General features: G+C 38.3%; 1 protein-coding gene across 2 annotated transcripts in view; it reads left to right on the forward strand.

Annotated features, from left to right (window-relative positions):
- The window catches only part of LOC5567111 (cytosolic purine 5'-nucleotidase), a 200609-nt gene that overhangs the window by 64064 nt on the left and 116649 nt on the right, over positions 1–19896 (forward strand). The window contains exon 1 of one of the 2 annotated variants that reach the window (XM_021839125.1): positions 17778–18627. The exons of the other annotated variant lie outside the window; for it this stretch is intronic. Within the exon in view, the coding sequence (XP_021694817.1) occupies positions 18335–18627 (293 nt within the window). The 5' untranslated portion in view covers positions 17778–18334. Of the gene's footprint in view, positions 1–17777; positions 18628–19896 lie in introns of those variants that run through there. 2 annotated transcript variants of the gene reach the window in all.

The raw sequence follows: 19896 nt of genomic DNA on the forward strand, positions 1-19896 counted from the left end.
AAATTTGAGTCATGAAATCATGAAGCAGGATCATGAAATCATGAACTAACTTCATAAAAACATATATACGTCAATTATGATCCCAGTATATTTGTCATAGGTAAACAAATAACATGAAGATGGGTTTTGTGCCGGTAGTTTCGGAATAAACTGTGAGGAGAGTCAACTTAACGACTGCCACATCTTTGGCAGGAACGCGAACATCCGGTGGTTAGGTTTGCACGCATAATGTCATTTCAAACATCAATTGAATTGGCACATCGTTCCTGGTCTGCAAAATGCTGGTGGATTGTATTGGCGATGGAAAAATCCTAAACGACTCTGCGGGCGTGGAACATGGTAAAGATAATCCGGCTGCCGAAGGTTTGTGTGAGCTGCTCTATTGTAAGATGTGGAAAATGTATTACATCCGAGCATTTAAAATCGCCGACGAATTTGTCAAACAAAACCTTCGTCAATCATTGCCCGGTACTGAACAATTAGTGTGAAAGCTTACAAGTACATTTTCGCACATCTAATAGCACCGGCTGTTTAATTGGGTCATCGATATGATGGCAAAGTTCCGACGAGCATGGTATTCAAAACCACTTCCGCAAACAACATTTATTTATAATTTCACTGAAAAAAAAAACACTTTCGATCGCAAAAGACGTGTTGACTTAAATGAAAAAAGTGACAGTTGGATTTATGTAACGCCCTGAGCGCACAAATTCTCGATTAATAGCCATGGTTTCATGACTTATAGTCATGATATCATGAAACATAAAATTTTATGATTTCATGACTTTTTGTTCATGATTCCGGCAACGGATTTTTTTCCGTGTAGTAATTTCCATATAAACCTACATTGTCTTTGGGCCACCTTAAATCACCACCTAGAAAGCTGCGAATTTCACAGAACACTATTTTTATAGTAAGGATAGTAAGGAACATATGTGAGATTGAATTCTCAAACATTTTTTAATTTTGAACCGCCCTAATGTACATAAACACATAGATAGGCAAATTCAAACATATGTGCAAGTCTCTCGAAATCGAACAAAAAAAAATTACTCTGGACCCCCCGACCGATTATTTTGGTTTTAGCAGCAAATTAACGCGAAAAACCTAGACTTTATTGTGGAGAAGTTTCAGACTTACCTATTTTTTTGTAATAAACTTGTTCTACGAACCACACCGTGCCGACCATTGATGGATAAATATGTTTTTATTATCATAGCGATTTATCAAAAAGTATATTCATCAAGAATTCGAGAGATCTTTCAGTGATCCTCGTATAACTACACAAGTTTCATCAAAAATTACACTAGGTTTTTTTAGAAATTCCTCGCGGATTTTTCAAAATTTTTCACACGTTTCACGTTTTTTGATATTTCCCTGAAGACAACCCGACCAGTGGATTAAAAAAGGGTTAGTTATCGCATTTTCTCTAACAAAATATGTTATAATTTTGGCGGGTTGTAGTTAAAATAACAAAAAATAGAATATAATTTCTTCCACACTATACAAAATTGAAGCAAAATCTGTCATATAATTTAAGCAAAAATATTACACATTATGTTTCAAACAATAGGCCAGGAGAAGTGGATGAACTTGTCATTCATTTTTCTGTCAAATCTCATACAAAATCTACTTTTTCTTTGACAGAAATTCACTCTAGGTGAACCACTTCCCCTGGCCTATGTTGCTGAACAACGATCGGAAACGCGAGGCACGATGAATTTTCGTAGGCATCAAAACAGAATCTGCGAATAAACACAAACAATCGTTCGGGCGCTTCATTCGTTCGTGTTTCATTTTCGGATCGCTGTTTCTCCCGACGCTATCATCGGGTGATTTTCCATCGCTCGATAATGTGAACGGTACGATCCACACTGCCTACTCTTCGCGAAGAACAGGAAAATATTCATTTCGATCATCTTCATGTGGGCTTGCAACAATCACGCTAAACTTGCTCCGCTCAAAAATGAGTGCCAAGCGCACAAAATTGGCCTCTTTTCGTGCAGCACAGATTCTGTGCAAAGGGGCTGTTCACAGTTTTGTGCAAACGGTGGTAAACAAAACTGAATTAGTGAATTGCGCACAGAGGAGGAACACTTGGAATGCGGAATTCGTTTCCATTTGTGTTATGCTTCTGAAAACATAAAAAAAAACATTCCAATTTTAAAGATTTTCAGAAATTTTTTCATTTGAATGATCGAAGCGGAAGCAAATGGGGAAAAAACTTTCGCATTTGCGATCATCTTCCGGCTTTTCGCTAGAAAACATCTCAGATAAACTCCCCATCTTACCAACGGCCAACTGTTTGCTGCCACGCGGGATATCATTGACAGTTCCGTTTCCATCGATCCCGGACAGCCGAAGGCCAAAACGTCGGCAACTCACAGAATGAGTGCGACCTACTCAGAATTTTCACTCAGTCAGCCAGTTCTGCATTGGTTGCCTCATTCTGTGTAGCTTTAACACATGCGCTGTGTGGAGCTGGCTTAGCGTGGAGTGTTTGCTTGACTTTACGAGAAGAAGCAACCTTGCAATGAATCACGAGAATGAACAGCGCGTGGATAAATGAATCCTACGAGTGGAAAGGCTTCGCGAACCACTTATCGGTGTGTTCATTTTGCTTCTTCGGCGTTGCATCCGTTCGCTTTTTGCGGTGCTCTTCGTGACGCAAAAATGAAAAATGAATTTTGGCGAATGTTGGATCGCGAAGATGCGTCGATCATTGTTCACGAAGAAGATCCATCGCAACCCTGGTTTCAAATCAAATAAAAATATAACTTGTTTTGTTATATTCCATTACTGAATCATAACACAATTTGTTATTTTCTTTCCTATCATTTCCTATCAATTGTGGATTATTTCAGTTTTAAATTAAAATAGCTTTTGTTATTATAACTGATTTTGATTTAATTGTGTTATAATTTCCTCCATCAACTCAAAGTGCTTCTAACAAGAAATAAAAAAAAATATTTGTAACAAATCTTGATATAATTTTGTTGTTATCCACTGGTCGGGAATCCAGGGTGAGTAACTGGGAAAATTCTTTGAAGATTGGCATAAAGTCGTTTGGCATAATGGTCATTTGGGATAATGGCCGTTTGGCATAATGATTGACATAGAATAAATATCGGCATTTTTGAAGCTTTCATCGAGATCAAAACCACCGAGCCCATAGCAAAAGATTTTGGTAGGTTCTCAACAAGCGTGGCGTTCGTTCAGAGATGTTCCAAGCTATGAATGTCAAAAATTGTTGTGTCATCAGCGAGCATTACTAAATAAAACTCGTGACGGGTCTGGTGGAAGATCTTTTCGGAATAATAATTTTCTCTACATTCCAGAACATAGAATATCTTTGAGCTTGTTGCGATATACTTATTTGAAAATAGTAAATTGGTAAAGAAAGTTCGCAGTTATTAGTAAAGGAAACGCTCGTAGAATATTTCGCTGCAGATCAAGCTTTTTCCCAGTTTGGACGTAACACTTGATGAAAATTACTTGATAAAAGAAGGGAGAATTTATTTGCAAAATATTATAAGCTCTATTACTGCAGCATTATGCAAAAATAGCCTTTATACGAGAGCAGATTATTTTTCGTTTAAAATGTTTAGGGCTCTAACGCAAAAAAAATTTCTCACAGCATGAATAAAATGAACAACACATTTTTAAAAGAAAATATTTGAAGCAAAACTTTTCAACGATTCAATATAAATTTCAATTTTGGAAGTGTACGTCAAAAACACCGTGTATTATCGAAAGAAGGGAAAATTTGTGATTGAGATACTATATTTTTTCCAGCATATCTCGAAAGGAGAACATACGCTTGCACAAAAATATATGTTGAATATTGGCCGGTTCTAAAGTAATTATCATTAAAACAGCACGTCGTGCAAGAATTGATAAAACAGCAAAATATAAAAATGGTTAATGGTTAACATTTAGCTTTACTAAATAACAAAATTTAAAACAATATAAATATAAGGAACAGCCTATTTTTAAAAGAAGACAAAATTTATGATTGAACCAATAGAAGATTGGACGCCGAAAACTATTGCGAAATAATAAAACGAATACATCAACAATTGCGTCCAGAATCATCGAAGGGATTGTACTACTTTTCCCCGAATGTCAATTCCAAGAATGCCAGTTCCTTGAGTGACTTTTTTCTCCGAATGCTATTTCCCCAAATGACCGGTTTCCCCGAAAAGTGGTGCAGTTCAAATAGATGCTATAAAAGTCTTCAGTGGCTGGATAGTGAACGAGAAAGAATGATAAGCAATCAAAAGAAGGAGGTATTCTGTTATTCTCGGATATACACATGTTGGCTAAAATGCTGAGGACGGTAAAACTCGAAAGAACCGCCAACTAAATAAAGAAGGGTACATATTAGATGGCCAGTTCGTCCACCACCCTAAAATGTATAAAGTTACGGCATTTATGAGTACCACAATTTTATTCCAATAGCGGAACTCAAATGAAGAATTAATATTTGAAAGAAGCGTATCCTAACAAATTCTTGTCATCTTTTTTTTTCCTTTGCGTGTGTCACTGGTGTGACAGGCTAAGGCCAGGGTTGGCCCATCTCGCCATTCTTGTCATCTTAACAAATTCTTGGTTTCAGATTCATTATGCCAAACGACTATTATGCCAAAAGACCATTATGCCAAACGACGATTATGCCAAACGACTTTATGCCAAATGACCTACCACCGTGAATATCTTCCATTAAACTTACTCATGAAAAATTTCTTCCTTATTCGGCGTTTAAAGGGGCGGTTTAAGCAGTATTTCAATCAAATTCGATCTTCTGTCATCATTTTTTATTTGAAATATTGATTAGTGCATAAAAATGTTGACCTTATTAGGTAGAAGAGCTGGAATTTAAATGGAAACGTGAAATGACAAAAATTTCAATTTTACAAATGTTCCAAATTCTTATTAAAATTTACAATATAAAATACTTTGGTAACATAAAAGACACAAAATTTTTAAAAGATTGAAAATCTACTCAAAAAGGATTATTTATGTAAATATTAACTACCCTGTTTGAAAAAATTCTAGGCGATAGCTTGTAATTTTGGAAGTACAATAAAAATGTCCAAATATGGTACTCAACTAGACCTACTACCAGCAGAAGATCATATGGAAAATTCCCAATCATATAATTGATATTGATCGTAAATCAGTATACTAGAGTTGAAATAAAATTGATTACGGCTTGCTTTTCAAGTCACTTTTAGTCACTTTTTCAAGAATCGAAAGTCACTTTTTAGTCACTTATTTCTCAAATTTGATCACTAAAATCTCGCATAACTTATGATCTCGCCCTAAAAGCCATTGGTAACCATGTGTGTAGCTCGTTGTATCTGAGGATTTGAATGGATCCACACCTTATTTATCAACTCTATCGTGATGAAAGGATCATTCTCTACCTGCCAATGGTGTTGGCTTGGATGCTTATTCATTCATTTGCTCAGAAATAACGAGCTACACACGTGGTTACCAATGGCTTTTAGGGCGTTATCTCAGATTATGCGAGAAATAACTTTTTTCGGTACCAATTTTTGCTACCAGCCCTGAAGATACAGAACAGCTATCGGAGGAGTGGAAGAAGGGATTAATATATTCATTACACAAGAAGGGTGATATGTTAAAATGTGAGAACTTTCCAGCTATCTCTATTCATCGATCTCAAAGCGACCTATGATACTATCGACCGCGAAGAGACTGATCAAGGTAACGCTGGATAGTGTGAGGTTATCGGATGCGTTATCGGACTCGTTTGAAACACTTTAAGGACTTCGAGGTAGTTGAAGCAGAAAAGGTTGGATTGAAGGTAAATACGTCAAAGACGAAGTATCTGATGGCTCGAAGAACCTAGCGCGATAGAGCTCGCATTCGCAGCGGCGTTACGATCGACGGAGATGGGTTCGAGGTGGTGGATAGATTTGTGTACCTCTGATCACTGGTAACGCAATGGCAGCAGAAAAATTCGAAGACGTACATCTGGCGGAAGTCGTGCTTAGTACGGATTCCACAAGAGCTTGCGGTTCGGTAAACTTTACCTTCATACTAAGCGTATCATGTACAAGACGCTGATAAGACCGGTAGTCCTCTAAGAGTATTATACGTGGACAATGCACTGGTGGGCCATTGCAATGGTCGATAAGGACATGCTATCGCTGGGAATTTTTGAACGACGTGTGCTTAGAGCGATCCTTGGCGGAGTATATGAAAACGGCATAAGTATGGAGAAGAATGTCCTTGCGCTTGCAAAACTCTATGGTGAATTCTGCCGGCACAAGACGAATAGGGGTGTAAAGAGCTAGGTAGTTTGACCAAGTGGAGTATGATCTTGGAAATGTTGGACTATCGAAAAACTAGATGCAAGCAGCCATGGATCAAGTTTGTTCGTGTAACATTGAGGCGCAGGTCATGTCTTGAAGGATGTAAAGATTTGACTCGGAAGAAATGCGACACTTTGTTTTGGGAGTAACTTTTTATCGCATGGGTTTTGGGTAATACTAGTCTTGAGAGTGATGTGGGGTATGCGGAGCGGATGTTTGTTTTGGGGAAAACTGGCATGTGGTAGTGATTATATTTTGTGTGTTTTAGTGATGATAGTAATAGTGAAGAGTAGTGCTTCGTGAAGCCCAAGCAGGACGGTTCGGCACAATTGGGACACGCAAGAGATTCTGAGTGCCCGAACATATGCAGGCACTGTTTATAGCAACCATGTCCTGACAGAAACTGCGTCAGGTGGAAGTTCACTTCCCCATGGTTTCTTTTATAAAAATCTGACACATTGAGTGCTTCGTGAAGCCCAAGCAGGACAGTTCGGTTTTGCGTCGTCAGATAGGTTTTGCTCACGGTTTCGCGCGTGGTTTCGTTGCCGAAGAATCATTTTTTTTCTGTTTTGGAGCGTCTTGCTGGGTAGGCATTTGGGAAGGCACAAGCAAGATGGTTTGTTTTCGGGACGCCAAGAAGTTTTGCTGTCAGTGTCAGTTTGTGTTCAGTCGAGGATGGTTTACCAACTGGTGAGTTCGTTTCATGCTTGTGATAACACATTTTTTCTTGAAAACGTAACTTTTAAGTAATATTAAAACAAACTTTGTATGGTTCGTCACTAAGTGTCGGCATTATGCTTTTTTCTTATACAATTTCAATATACATATATTTTTCTATTTTTGACATTATTAAAAATTTTCTTTTGAATTGTTCGACATTGTGAATGTTGACGTATTTTTTAAAACTTCTGCCATATCGAGACAAAATGCACAGTAATACTCATATGTAATTTTCAAACTAACTATGTATAGTTCGTCGCTACAAGTGTCGGCATTTTTCCTGTTTCATATAATTTAAAATATATACATGTAATTTTCAGCTTTCGTCATTAATAAAAACATCTTTTGAATTGTTCGACATTATAGATGTTGACGTATTTTTTAAAATTTCTATCAAAAACTTCTCGAGACAAAAATACAAAACTAGCTTTAAATATAAGTCGTATATTTCCCCCTTGTCCATGGATCGCATCACCGACCAGAGGTGACTCCCAGATCTTTTCCTCCCTCACTAATAAACACCCTTTCCGTGGTGATTGTGGAGATGCAGAGGTATTCTCGGTCTCTAGAAGCAACAATCATTACACCCTAACATTCCTTCCCCATCCCAACTGACTGTAAGGACTTGGCCGGCGCCGTTATTGATCAATAATATTGGATCTGCTAAAATTGCACTTCGAGAGTAAGCGGAAACTCCCATCCCTTATTCATTTGGATCGTAGTGCAATTCTTACCAGTTCCGATCAATCACGGAGTAGCAACCATTGACATGTACAGTCAGTCTATGCTATGCTATGCTATGCATGGGTTTTGGGTAATACTAGTCTTGAGTGTTATGTTTAAGTATGCAAAATTCAAGTAGTTTTCAAAATGCATTCGAAACAAGAAGAGCTACGCCAACGAATCTTGGGCTAATCCTAGTCAATCGCACAGATGAATCGTCAAAAAGCATGGAATCCACCGTGTCCCGCGTTTAGAAGATGTTCCAGGGGACGAAGATCATCGAGCGGCGCGCTGGAAGCGGCCGACACCCGAAAACAGAATACGCGGAAGATAAGGCAGTACTTTAAGAATAACTCGAATCTTTCCACCCGAGATGTGGCCAAAAAGGTCAATTTGTTAAAGTGGTTCGTCCAGCAGACCATGAAGCGGACTGGGTTATGTTTTTTTTAAGGTTAGGAAGGCGCCAAACCGGACTGACAAGCAAAACACGGTGGCCAAATTGCGTGCGCGGAAGCTGTACCTTGAGTGGGTTGATCAAGCCAAGCTGTATCTTCATGGGCACCAAACAAATCCCCGGCCTCGAGTTTTTTGTCGGTACGTCCCACATGGAGGTTCCGGAAAAGTTCCGGAAGAGAAAATTGAACCAATGGGCCATGTCCTAATTTTAGTGCCAAACGATTGAGTTTAGGCCAAAAACACATGCTTACTCAATTTTCTAATGTTTTCCGTTGAATTAAGTCTAAAAAACATTTTTTTTTATGTTTTCTTAGATTTTGCCACACCCCTTGGCTTAAACTCAAATTTTGGGTGTATTTTGTTTTCCGTGTCCCTTCCGAAATGTCAGATAGGAACAACCTCAGTGTTAAAACTAAAACTCCTGTGGTGTTTTTGTCGACTAAGCGAACGTCAAACATGACCAAAAGAGTCAAGGTTCATTTATGGACCCAATTATTAAATTAAAGTCTAAACATGATATAGCCGTTATTTGAGCGGGAAAAAATGCCCAAGTAGTTGTAGTTGCAGTAACATGCTCTTTCGTGTTATTAAATAAAATCAAGATTTTATTAAAAATTTTGGAACCCAATTCGCGAAGAAATACCTGTTGTGGCAGGCGATCTGCGAGTGCGGAAGGTACAGCAAGCCGTTGGTTACAACCGGTACCGTAAACGGGCAAATTTATTGAGGAGAATGCTTGCACAAGCGCTTGCTGCCCTTCCTCCGCTCTCACCGTGGTCCTACGCTGTTCTGGCCGGATCTTGCTTCGTGCCATTACGCCAAGCCTGTAATGGATTGGTACGAAGCGAAGGGCGTTAATGTGATCCCGAAAGAGGCGAACCCGCCAAATGCACCAGAACTTCGATCTATTGAAAAGTTTTGGGCGATAACGAAGAAGAAGTTGAAGAAAAGCGGAAAAACATTCTAAACCTTTGAAGAAAAACTGGGAGACATTGTGTAAGAAAGATGGGCAAAGCCTCGCCCAAAATCTCATGAGCAGTGTTAAGTGAAATGTACGAGCATTTAGCATTTCTCTAATATATTGGAGATTTTCTTCAAAAAGTCATCAGATACGTTTTAGACAGTTCATAGAGTTTCTTCAGAATTCTTTCCATATATATTCCAGGATTTACTGCTTCGAGGAATTTCTCCAAAGAATCTCCCGTGAATTGAGATTCAAAAAATCGCTCCATAAAACCTTCCTGTGTTTTAAATGTTTTGATTTCTTAACATTTTTTTGGAGATATTTGTCGAAGAATTATAAAAATAAAACTCTGAGGAATTACCGTTTTGTCTCAAATTTCGAACAGACTCATATTCCGAACACTCGGTTTTTGTATGACGACTTTGTTGAAATGTTTCGCTGAAATATGTCACCAAATAACAAGGATATGGCAGTCAATTACAACTCAATTTTAACCTTTACTATACAATTTTTATCGCGGGAGTAGTGATGACTCTCGAGTTTGAGACTAGTAGAACAAGCTCAGATAAATTTATTTGCGAAATTATTCATTTAAATACGATTTATTCGTGCTGTTCGGAATTTAAATCAAGGTGTTCGGAATATGAGACAGAATAAGCACAGTGTTCGGCATTTGAATCAAAATGTTGTTCCATACTTTTACGTAAAAACAATACTAAAACTAATTAAATCAACTTTATTATTGGTACACCCAACAGCTAACAGTTAGGATTTGCGAAGAAATTAAAATTTACACAAATATTAGCCAATTTATGCCAATCAGATGTTCGGAATATGAGTCAAAACGGTACTAACAAAATTCTTGAAGTAATTATCATAAGAATTCCAGATTAGGGGCTGTCCATTAACCACGTGGTCATTTTTTTGTTATTCCAAACACTCCCTCCCTCCCTAATGGTCATTTGTCCACTTAAAATTTTTAAAATTTGTATGGACCGTGGTCATTGGCAAGACCCCCTCTCTCGATGAATGGCCACGTGGTTTATGGACGAACCCATACTTACTTGCAGGAAAATATTCAAAATGATCCATGATTAAATTTCATGAAGTATTCCTGACAATGCCATATGCATAAATAATGCCTGAGTTAAGCAAGGAACTTTTGAAATTTTCTGGAAAAAAATGGGAATTACTATGATTGTTGCTTTTAAAATGATTCTTTGTGGTAATTTTTAGTGGAAGTCAAAAGATTATGAGTGAGAACTTGTAGTGAATGAAATTGTAGATCAATACCTGAAAAAACTTGTAAATGTTTAAAGGTGTAATTATAAGTTGGATGGATTTTGAAACAAATAATTCTTTGTAAGAATTCATACCATAAAATTTTTTAGGAGAAAATGATCGACTCTTAAAATAATTCGCGAAGTGGTAATCCGGCTAAACCAGGACGCAATAAAAATAAAATACTTGACGGAATACTTGAACAATATCGCGAGAAATCCCCAGAATAATTGTAGAGGTGTACTTAGAGGAATTTCTAGTCAAAATCTCTGATTTTTTTAAAAGAAATATTTTAAACACATTTTCTTAAACAAAAAAAAAATTTCTATGAATTATTATACAAATACTTTCTGAATTGAGTCCCATTATGAATCCCCATAATGGGACTCAATTTAGAGATTCCTAAAATGATTTCTACAGAAATTTCTTCGGGAGTTCCTTATAGGAAGTTATCTGAGTATTACAGTGGGATTCCGTTTTTGGCATGCTCCGTTTTTGGCATGCTCCATATTTGGCACCCCCGATTTTGGCAACAAAATGGATCCGTTTTTGGCAACATTTTTGAAAACCATTAAAATTTGTAAATATCAGTTTATCTTTTGTGTTAGTAATTTGAAAAGCAAGTCAGCTTCACGCTTGTCGCATTAATCTGTATGAGTATCTCAACTAGAGTTCCAATTTATTTTTTCAGGCATTCACGCTGTATGACCAGCCCACTTGAGTATGCCGGTAGGTGATACACATTCTTCTTCGAATTTGGAAAAGCTCTTTTGAACAAAGCATAAGCATCGACACAAGAGCAACAAAAAGTCTATGAGTTTCTATCATAAATTTTGTCCCGCCTCATCAGCTCACTGTTCCTTTAGTTGTGGAATAACATGCATAGCGATCGTTAAAGCAGCCATAACAATAGAAACAAGCCAAACAAAAAGTCGGGTCTCTTGGCTTTTTGTAGAATTTCTATGGCAATACCTAAATAAATAAACGACTCACAGAATAGCTCTATACGCTGTTTCGCCACCATGACACATGTAAACACAGTTGAAACTACACTTTATTTTCAATAAGGTAATTAAAGCGTGCGATGGATACGATAGAGACTTTGTATAATGTTAGATATTTGAAAAAACGATCCAATGATGCTCAAGCTGGAGTAAAGTAAGTGTTCCCTTAGTTGTGGGTGTCCCTATAGTTGCGGTAGTGCCGTTTTCACTGATTGTATTGCATTAGCTACAGAACCGACACTGCCAATCGACGTATTGGCTTGTTGATACACAGAATAATTGAAAACAGCGTTCAAATTGCTTTAAAACTGATGAAATATCACTAAAATTGCTAAAACTGTTCTTGCTTGTACCAATAGTTGCGGTAAAGTGTTCCTATAGTGGAGGATCTCATAAGAAAACAACGTATACCGCAACTATAGGAACACAAATTAAAAATATACCGCAACTAAAGGAACAGTGTACCAATAGTGGAGGTATTATTTTTTACTGACATGCCGTGGATTACTGCAATGAAATCATTTTACTCATTAAGTCAATGGTTGTTACTTCCCGTTACAACATTAACATGTACATGAATTGCGCTTTTTAAATTTAGACGGTTAAATGAAGTTCAATCGTGCTTAGTACCTCCACTATTGGTATATCTACCCTATAATGCGTGCCATACCAAGATTTTAATAAGGAATGCGGGCCACATGGATCATAATGTTCCTAATGCTATCCTAGTGAATCCTAGTGAATGCTAAGTCTAGAAGTTTTCTAACTGTATTCTGGAGAATCCTTACGGGTTAATGAGCTTCTGGGAATTTTCAGTGAAATCTTGAAAATACTGAGCGAAGTCTGGGTATTCATATCGGACATTAAAGGTTTCTTGCGGGATCCTTAAGAGATTTAATTAGTTGCTTGAGACGCTGTGTAAAATCTGTCGATTCTTTGTAAATTCTTAAGGTCTCAGACGTCCTGTAAGTTTCTAGCACAATGCTGCAATTTTCTAGTTGAATTCTGAACATTTCTTGCTAAATCTTGAGGATTCTGAATGGGTTTCCAGCGGAATATGGAGTTTTTTTAGCATTTTCAGAAATATCGCAGCGGAATCTTAAATTTATGAGCAAAGTCCTTGAAATTCCTAGCAAGCTCTTGGGTAGACGTTAATTCCTATATGACTTCTAGGCAAGATCCAAACGATTTCTAGCGAGCTACTTCAGATTGTTAGCGGATTTCTGTGGATTATTAACGGACACATGTAGATTCTTATCGGGCTGTAAGGGTTTCATAGCGGGACCCTGAGAATATTGTGAGCGTCTGTCACAATTAACATGACAGGTCTATAAATTTATAGCATAGCCCTCTCCTATGAAAATCCGCTTCGAAATGGACCATTTGGAAGGTTGGCCATCGTTTGGATCCATAATTATGATGTGATGACCTCCAAATAATATTATTGAAATTGAAAAAAATGGGTTCCGATTTTGGCACGGCTCCGTTTTGGGCAACTGAAAATTTCGATTTTGTTGCCAAAAACGGAATCCCACTGTATTCTAAAATTCCATCGTGTACTTTATACAGGGATCTCTCTTAAATTCTCGCATAATCTGAGATAACGCCCTAAAATCCATTGGTAACCACGTGTGTAGCTCGTTATTTCTGAGCAAATGAATGAATAAGCATCCAAGCCAACACCATTGGCAGGTAGAGAATGATCCTTTCATCACGATAGAGTTGATAAATAAGGTTTGGATCCATTCAAATCCTCAGATACAACGAGCTACACACATGGTTACCAATGGCTTTTAGGGCGAGATCATAAGTTATGCGAGAATTGTTTTGTGCTGGATTCCGGGAATTTCTCTAGGAATTTCAACAAAAAATCCTTCAATGATTTCTACGAGAATTTGTATAGTAGTCTCTTCAGGGATTCCTCCAGGAATGAGTCCCTTCAGGAACTGCCCCAGGGATTCCTTCAGGACTTCCGCCAGAGATTTCTTAAGAATATATTTTGCTAAATCCTTAAAAAAAATCTTCAGGAAAGCCTCCATGGATTTCCATTTCGTAGGTGATACCACCAGGTTTTTGATTCCGTTAGGGATTCAATCGCCCATTAATTCCTTCAACGATTCCTTCCAGAATTCTTACTGAAATTTCAGGATTTCCTGAAGGTATTCCTCACGGAGTTACTCCAAGAATTCACATCCTTCGGAGATTTCCTGCATCGTGGTGCCGGCAGGCATTTTGCCCAAGGATTTTTCTAGTGATTTCTCCGAAAACACCTTAAAGTATTTTTTTCAGAATTTCTGCCTGAGATACCTCCTGAAAGATCTCCTGAATATATTCCTAGGATTTTTGCAGTAATTTAGTAATTCCTCCAGATAATATTGTTGGAATTCCTTCAAAGATTCATCCAGGATATTGTCCAGAGATTTCCTCCTCCAGGAATTCCTTAGGGATTTCCTCTTCCACGGATTCCTCCAGGAATTCTTCCAAGGATTCCTCAAGAATGTTTTAAGATCATGGAATTCCTCCAAGCATTGATCCTCGGATTCATACAGAAATTCTTCTAGATATTACTCCAGTTTTTCTAGTAACATGTCCAGGTTTTTTTTTGCCGAATCGCTTCCAGGGATTTCTTTATACATTCTTCCAAGGATTCCTTCAGAAGTTCCTATAGCAATTCCTCTCGGTTTTTTTTTTGTAATTTTGGGACCTTCTCCAATTGTTATCTATGGATTCTTCCTAAATTTTCTCCTAAATTTGCTCCAAAGATTCTTCTTAAAATTTCTCCAAGAATTCTTCCAGATTTTTCTCATCAAATGCTAAAGCTTTCCACTGAGATTCCTTCAGGATTTCCTCCACACATACCATCTGAAAATTCTCCAAGATACCAAACAGGAATACCTAACGGATTCTCTAGAGAACATCTTGGAGGAATTCCTGGGGGAGTTCTACAGGATTTTTCGGAATAATTCATGAAGGAATTCGTTAAGACATTCAAGAAGGAATTCCTAGTGAAACTTTTGATGGAATCCATGAAAGAAACTTTGGAGGAATTGCTGAAGGAACTCCTGGAGAAGTTCATCAAGGAACTCGTAGAGGAACTTTTGGAGCACCTTCTGAAGGAATTGCTTGGGAAATCATTGGAAGAACTCCTTTAAAAATCTCTGGGAAAATAACTTCAAGAATCTCTGGATAAATTCCTGAAAGAATTACTCTTGGAGGAATACCTGAAAGCCACTAATGGAAGAACTCCTGTAGGGATTTAAAACTGTACTGTAATTGTATTGTTATTTAGCAATATACTGTATTGCATTTCCAGTGTTCTGAATGATACTGTTTCAATACGTTTGTTGTTTTTTTTATCCGGGAACCTTCGTTTCCTAGAACCTAGAACAAGCTTGAACTATTCAAACTAGCCTCAGTTTGTTGAGAGATGTCACGTCTAGATCTTGACGGCTTGAACTGGAATGATCTCAAAATCCGACATGAACAGGTACCTAAGAAGGAAGGGGCCTTCCTTAGCCGAGTGGTTAGAGTCCGCGGCTACAAAGCAAAGCCATGCTGAAGGTGTCTGGGTTCGATTCCCAGTCGGTCCAGGGTCTTTTCGTAATGGAAATTTCCTTGACTTCCCTGGGCATAGCGTATCATCGCATACCTGCCACACGATATACGAATGCGAAAATGGCAACTTTGGCAAAGAAAGCTCTCAGTTAATAACTGTGTAAGTGCTCATAGGAACGAACACTAAGCTGAGAAGTCCCAGTAGGGACGTTAATGCCAAGGCGAAGAAGAAGGTACTTAAGAAATACACGATTTACTACAGTCAACTTGAACTAAATTCTTCAAAATTGAATTCTCGATTACTTTTTCAAATAGACGTAAGTAACTTTCATACGATTTTGAGAAAATTAATTAAGAAGAAACACAACCTGTCTTCCAAAACTGTTTAAAAATGAATTTCCTTGTCAACATTTTTTCGCCGTGTACATCGCTCAAATTTTGCATGCAATCAGCTCGCGTTAAATCACTAGGTAGTTCCTATCGTTTCTCATAAAAATTGTATGAAAAAAGATTAAACCGTTTCATTCAGTTACTTACGACGTTTTTGCACCAGTGTAAATCGACTCAAGTAGTGTTTTGTTTTGATTCGTGGTTAAGTCACTTTGTCTCTCCATACAGCGGAGCGGCGAAAGTAGTGGTTAGGTAGGGAAAGTTGAAAATCTCACTTTCGTCGTTTTGTAAATCCGGAGGGCAAACGTTCTAAAAGTAAAAAATCGACTTGGTTTAGAACAAAATGTGTAGAATTTCGTCTGCGAAACACGTAGAGCTTAGCTTAGCTTAGCTTAGACTGACTACACATATCAATGGTTGCTATTCCGTGATTGACCGAAGTCAGTGAAAATGCACAAAGAATCAACTAGAAGTTCGGCTAGGATTGGCCATAATCTTCTTCAGTGTGCATAATTCAGTGCCTCTATTTATACAGGGTCAATAACGGCGCCGGCCACGTCCTTGCAGTCAGATGGGATTGGGGGAAGGAATGTTAGTGTGTAACCTTTGCTATTTGGAGACCGTGTTTGCCTCTGCATCTCCACAAAGGTTACTGGGAAGGATGTCTGTTAATGGGGAGGATCGTTGGGTCAAAGGATTCACTTTGATAAGTGATTAGACCATGATAAATAGTTTTTTGTCAAATATACATATGCTTTTATGAAAATATAATATTTTCATTTGATATGAACAATTTCTATGTAAAGGAAAATTATGCTGACACTTGAGGGGACGAACCATTCAAAGTTTGTTGAACAAATATCTAAATGTAACATTCCTACAGCTGTCAGGACGAAAGCCTGTGTTATTATATTTTACTTATTTGAAAAGAAACAAAAACTCGATTGGCTGGAACATCATAGAACACTCTCATTCTTATGCCGACACTTACAGTGGCGAACCATCCAAAGTTTGTTGAATAAAGTGAACCTTTCGCAAGTCTACAATTGTAGTGTCGAACCATTCAAAGTTTTTTTTTATAATTACAAAAATAAATATAAAAAGAAAGGGGTGTTTTGAAAACAAAAAAATGTTAAACATAAATAATTCATGAATTAGAGTTTATGTCGACACTCACAGTGACGAACCATTCATAGTTTGTTGAAAAATCATATTTACGTCCTACTGTATCGATTAAATGTGCAGTCATACATATTTTATAGATTAGAAATAGTAGCATGAAACGAGCTCACCAATTGATCCGTCATCCTTGACTGAGCAGCAACAATCCACATTCAGCTTAACTCGTTTGCTCGGCTATATAAAAGCACTCAGAGAAAATAGGCGCACGACCCGAGAGGGAAAACAACTGACGACTGCTCGGGCTTTCTTGACGCACTGCCAAGGAGCAATCGTCAAGGTCGAAGATCAAACAGAACTAATCGATCGCGGAACTTTTTCACTTCACTCGACCGACACGCGATATGTTTGATCCTGCCCTCGTAACTCGCTCCCGCAGATCCAAGCGTCAAGGTCGAAAGATCAAACAGAACTCACTTTCGTCTGCGAAACACGTAGAATCGATAAAGTAAGTTTGTATACTTTTTTGACTTGAGTCTGTTTGAATAAGTTTTCGAGAATTGACTAAAATGTTTCTTCCAAGACGTAGTCCTACCTCAACAAGGGAAATTCCCCGATCAAAACATTATCATAACTTTCCACACCATGCGACGCCACGTATTTTCGTGTGTGCGTCGCACATGCATGACTCGTTCCATCGTAGCAAGCCAGACCCCATACCTACCGTGTCGAGTAAGAGAAACGACGTAGATTCCTTTGTTTACCACACATGCAAAACCAAAGCAAGCGCGCAAGCCGAAGGGAAACTGCGGCGAAGCCGTCCTTGGGCAACTTCCGATGGGTTGACCTTGTTCCTCGAAAATATCACGCATATACCCTTCGCACCCGGGAGGGTTGGTAATTCGATTCCTGAAAGGGAAACTATTCGATGTAGGGAGAGGTTCATGCTTCGGTGGCAACATCGAGTGCAGTGAATTTTCTTGAACTTTCCTGTTTATGTGTGATAAGCAGACCACCACCGATTGACTCCATTCGCGCCGCGAACGTCATCGTCGAAGTTGGCCAAGCGCGAAGCGAATTCAAAACAGCTGAGCCGAATGAGAACAGCCGCGTTTTCACGCTTCGACGGAGAGTGAGAGTGAGCGGCGCATCAGCCAAAAAGTGCATCATCGAAGAGTGCTTTGATGGGGAGTGCAGTTAGGCGAGCGCCCACTTGGATTGGATTAGGAGATTCACACACGTTGCATGATTACTGCGCGTCGTCGTCGCCTACTGACTGCCCCCGCGGCCTTTCGTTTTTGCTGAGTCAACTGCGCTCCGGCAAATCAGCTCTAAGCAACGCTGAAGAGCTTGCAGTCCATCAGTAACTCACCGACCGCGGAGAAGCTAACACAATACGCTGAGGAGGTGAATAATCTCGCGAGACTAGGTAGTTAGATCGATCGTAAAAAAGTCGTTTTGAAGAGAATTACTTGGTGCATCGCTACTTGCTCAGTAATAACCTTAGTAACAACGAGCACGGGAGCAACGGTTTTCCACAAGTGCGAAGAGTGACGCGTAATTTCGTGTTCTGCTTGTGTGAGTGCGTGCAGTTCAAAACGCGAAATTGGGTCAACAGTGCATGGTCTAGTGGTGTCTTTATCGTTCGTGCGTCGAATTCCTGAAGCCGTGAGTGAAGAGGGGGGCTTTGTTTACGCGACGCGTTCGATTTGGTGATCGGAAACCAGAAAACTGCATTCCATTCGTCGTCGTCGTCGTCGGAGATCGTGTTTCCGACCATGCCGGAGTTGTCGCAGGATCAGTTCGAAGCGAAGTTGCCGCATAAGCCTCCGGCAACTGCCGAAGAGCTTCGGCAGCGGGCCAATTCGGGAGGGGCTACCTCGTTGGAGGCGTCTCGCAAGCGACTGAATTCGCTCAAAGCTTCGAAGTCGACGGAGGAGGGAACGGCAGGCGGATCGCGTGGGCCTCGCAAGAGCAGTGTCACCTTCCAGGAGGACAAATCGGCGACGCCGAAGCAGCTGCATCACTATGATAGCTTCGTGCATGGGTACAAGCGCGAGATCAGTCACAGGTAGGTGGCGTTGGGTTGCTTGGATTGATAATCTCTCTAAGCTTTTTTTCTTGTAACACATAGTTATAAAGTTTGAAGAAATATTGCTAAAATAAAAGGATCTCAAAAGTCCCAGAGAATTTCTGTTCGCAATTCGGAAAACATCTGTTCGAAATTCAGATAATTTCTGTTCGAAATTCAAAGAATTTATGTTCGAAATTCAGAGAATTTACATTCGAAATTCGTAGAATTTTTGTTTGAAATTCTATTCGAAATTTGGAGAACTTCTGTTCGCAATTCAAAGAATTTCAATTCGAAGTTCGGAGAATTTCTATTCGAAATTCAGAGAACTTCTGTTCGAAATTCATTTCTGTTCGAAATTAATTCGATTTCTATTCGAAATTCAGAGATTTTATTTTCGAAAAGTCAGATAATTTCTTTCAGACATTCAGAGTATTTCCCATACGAAATTCAGAGAATTTCCTATTCGAAACTCGAAAGTCGAATATCGAAAGTCAGAGAATATCTTTTCGAAATTGAGAGAATTTCTGTTCGAAATTAAGAGAATTTCTATTTAAAATACAGAGAATATCTTTTCAAAGTTCAGATAATTTGTATGCGAAACTCTGAGAATTTCCTATCTAGATTCAGAGAATTTTTATTCGAAATTCAGAGAATTTTTGTTCGATGCTCAGATAATTTCTATTCGAAATTCAGAGAATATCTATTCGAAATTCAGAGAATTTCTATTTGAAATAAAGAGAATTTCCGTTATTATTCCAAAAATCAGAGAACTTCTATTCGAAATTCAGAGAATTTCTATTCATAATTCTGAGAATTTATGATCAAAATTCTGAGAATTTATGATCAAAATTCTTCGAATAGAAATTAACTGAATTTCGAATAGAAATTCTCGGAATTTCGAATAGAAATTCTCGGAATTTCTAATAGATATTCTCGGAATTTCGAACAGAAATTTTTTGAATATCGAACAGAAATTCTTTAAATTTCGAACAGAAATTCTTTAAATTTCGAACAGAAATCCTCTGAATTTCGAACAGAATTTTTGAATTTTGAACAGAAATTCTTTGAATTTCGAACAGAAATTCTCTGAATTTTGAACAGAAATTCTCAGAATTTCGAACAGAAATTCTCTGAATTTCGAACAGAAATTCTCTGAATTTCGAACAGAAATTCTCTGAATTTCGAACAGAAATTCTCTGAATTTCGAACAGAAATTCTCTGAATTTCGAACAGAAATTCTCTGAATTTTGAACAGAAATTTTCTGA

The sequence above is a fragment of the Aedes aegypti genome, chromosome 1 (assembly GCF_002204515.2).
Source record: "Aedes aegypti strain LVP_AGWG chromosome 1, AaegL5.0 Primary Assembly, whole genome shotgun sequence".
NCBI classification, from domain to species: Eukaryota; Metazoa; Arthropoda; class Insecta; order Diptera; family Culicidae; genus Aedes; species Aedes aegypti.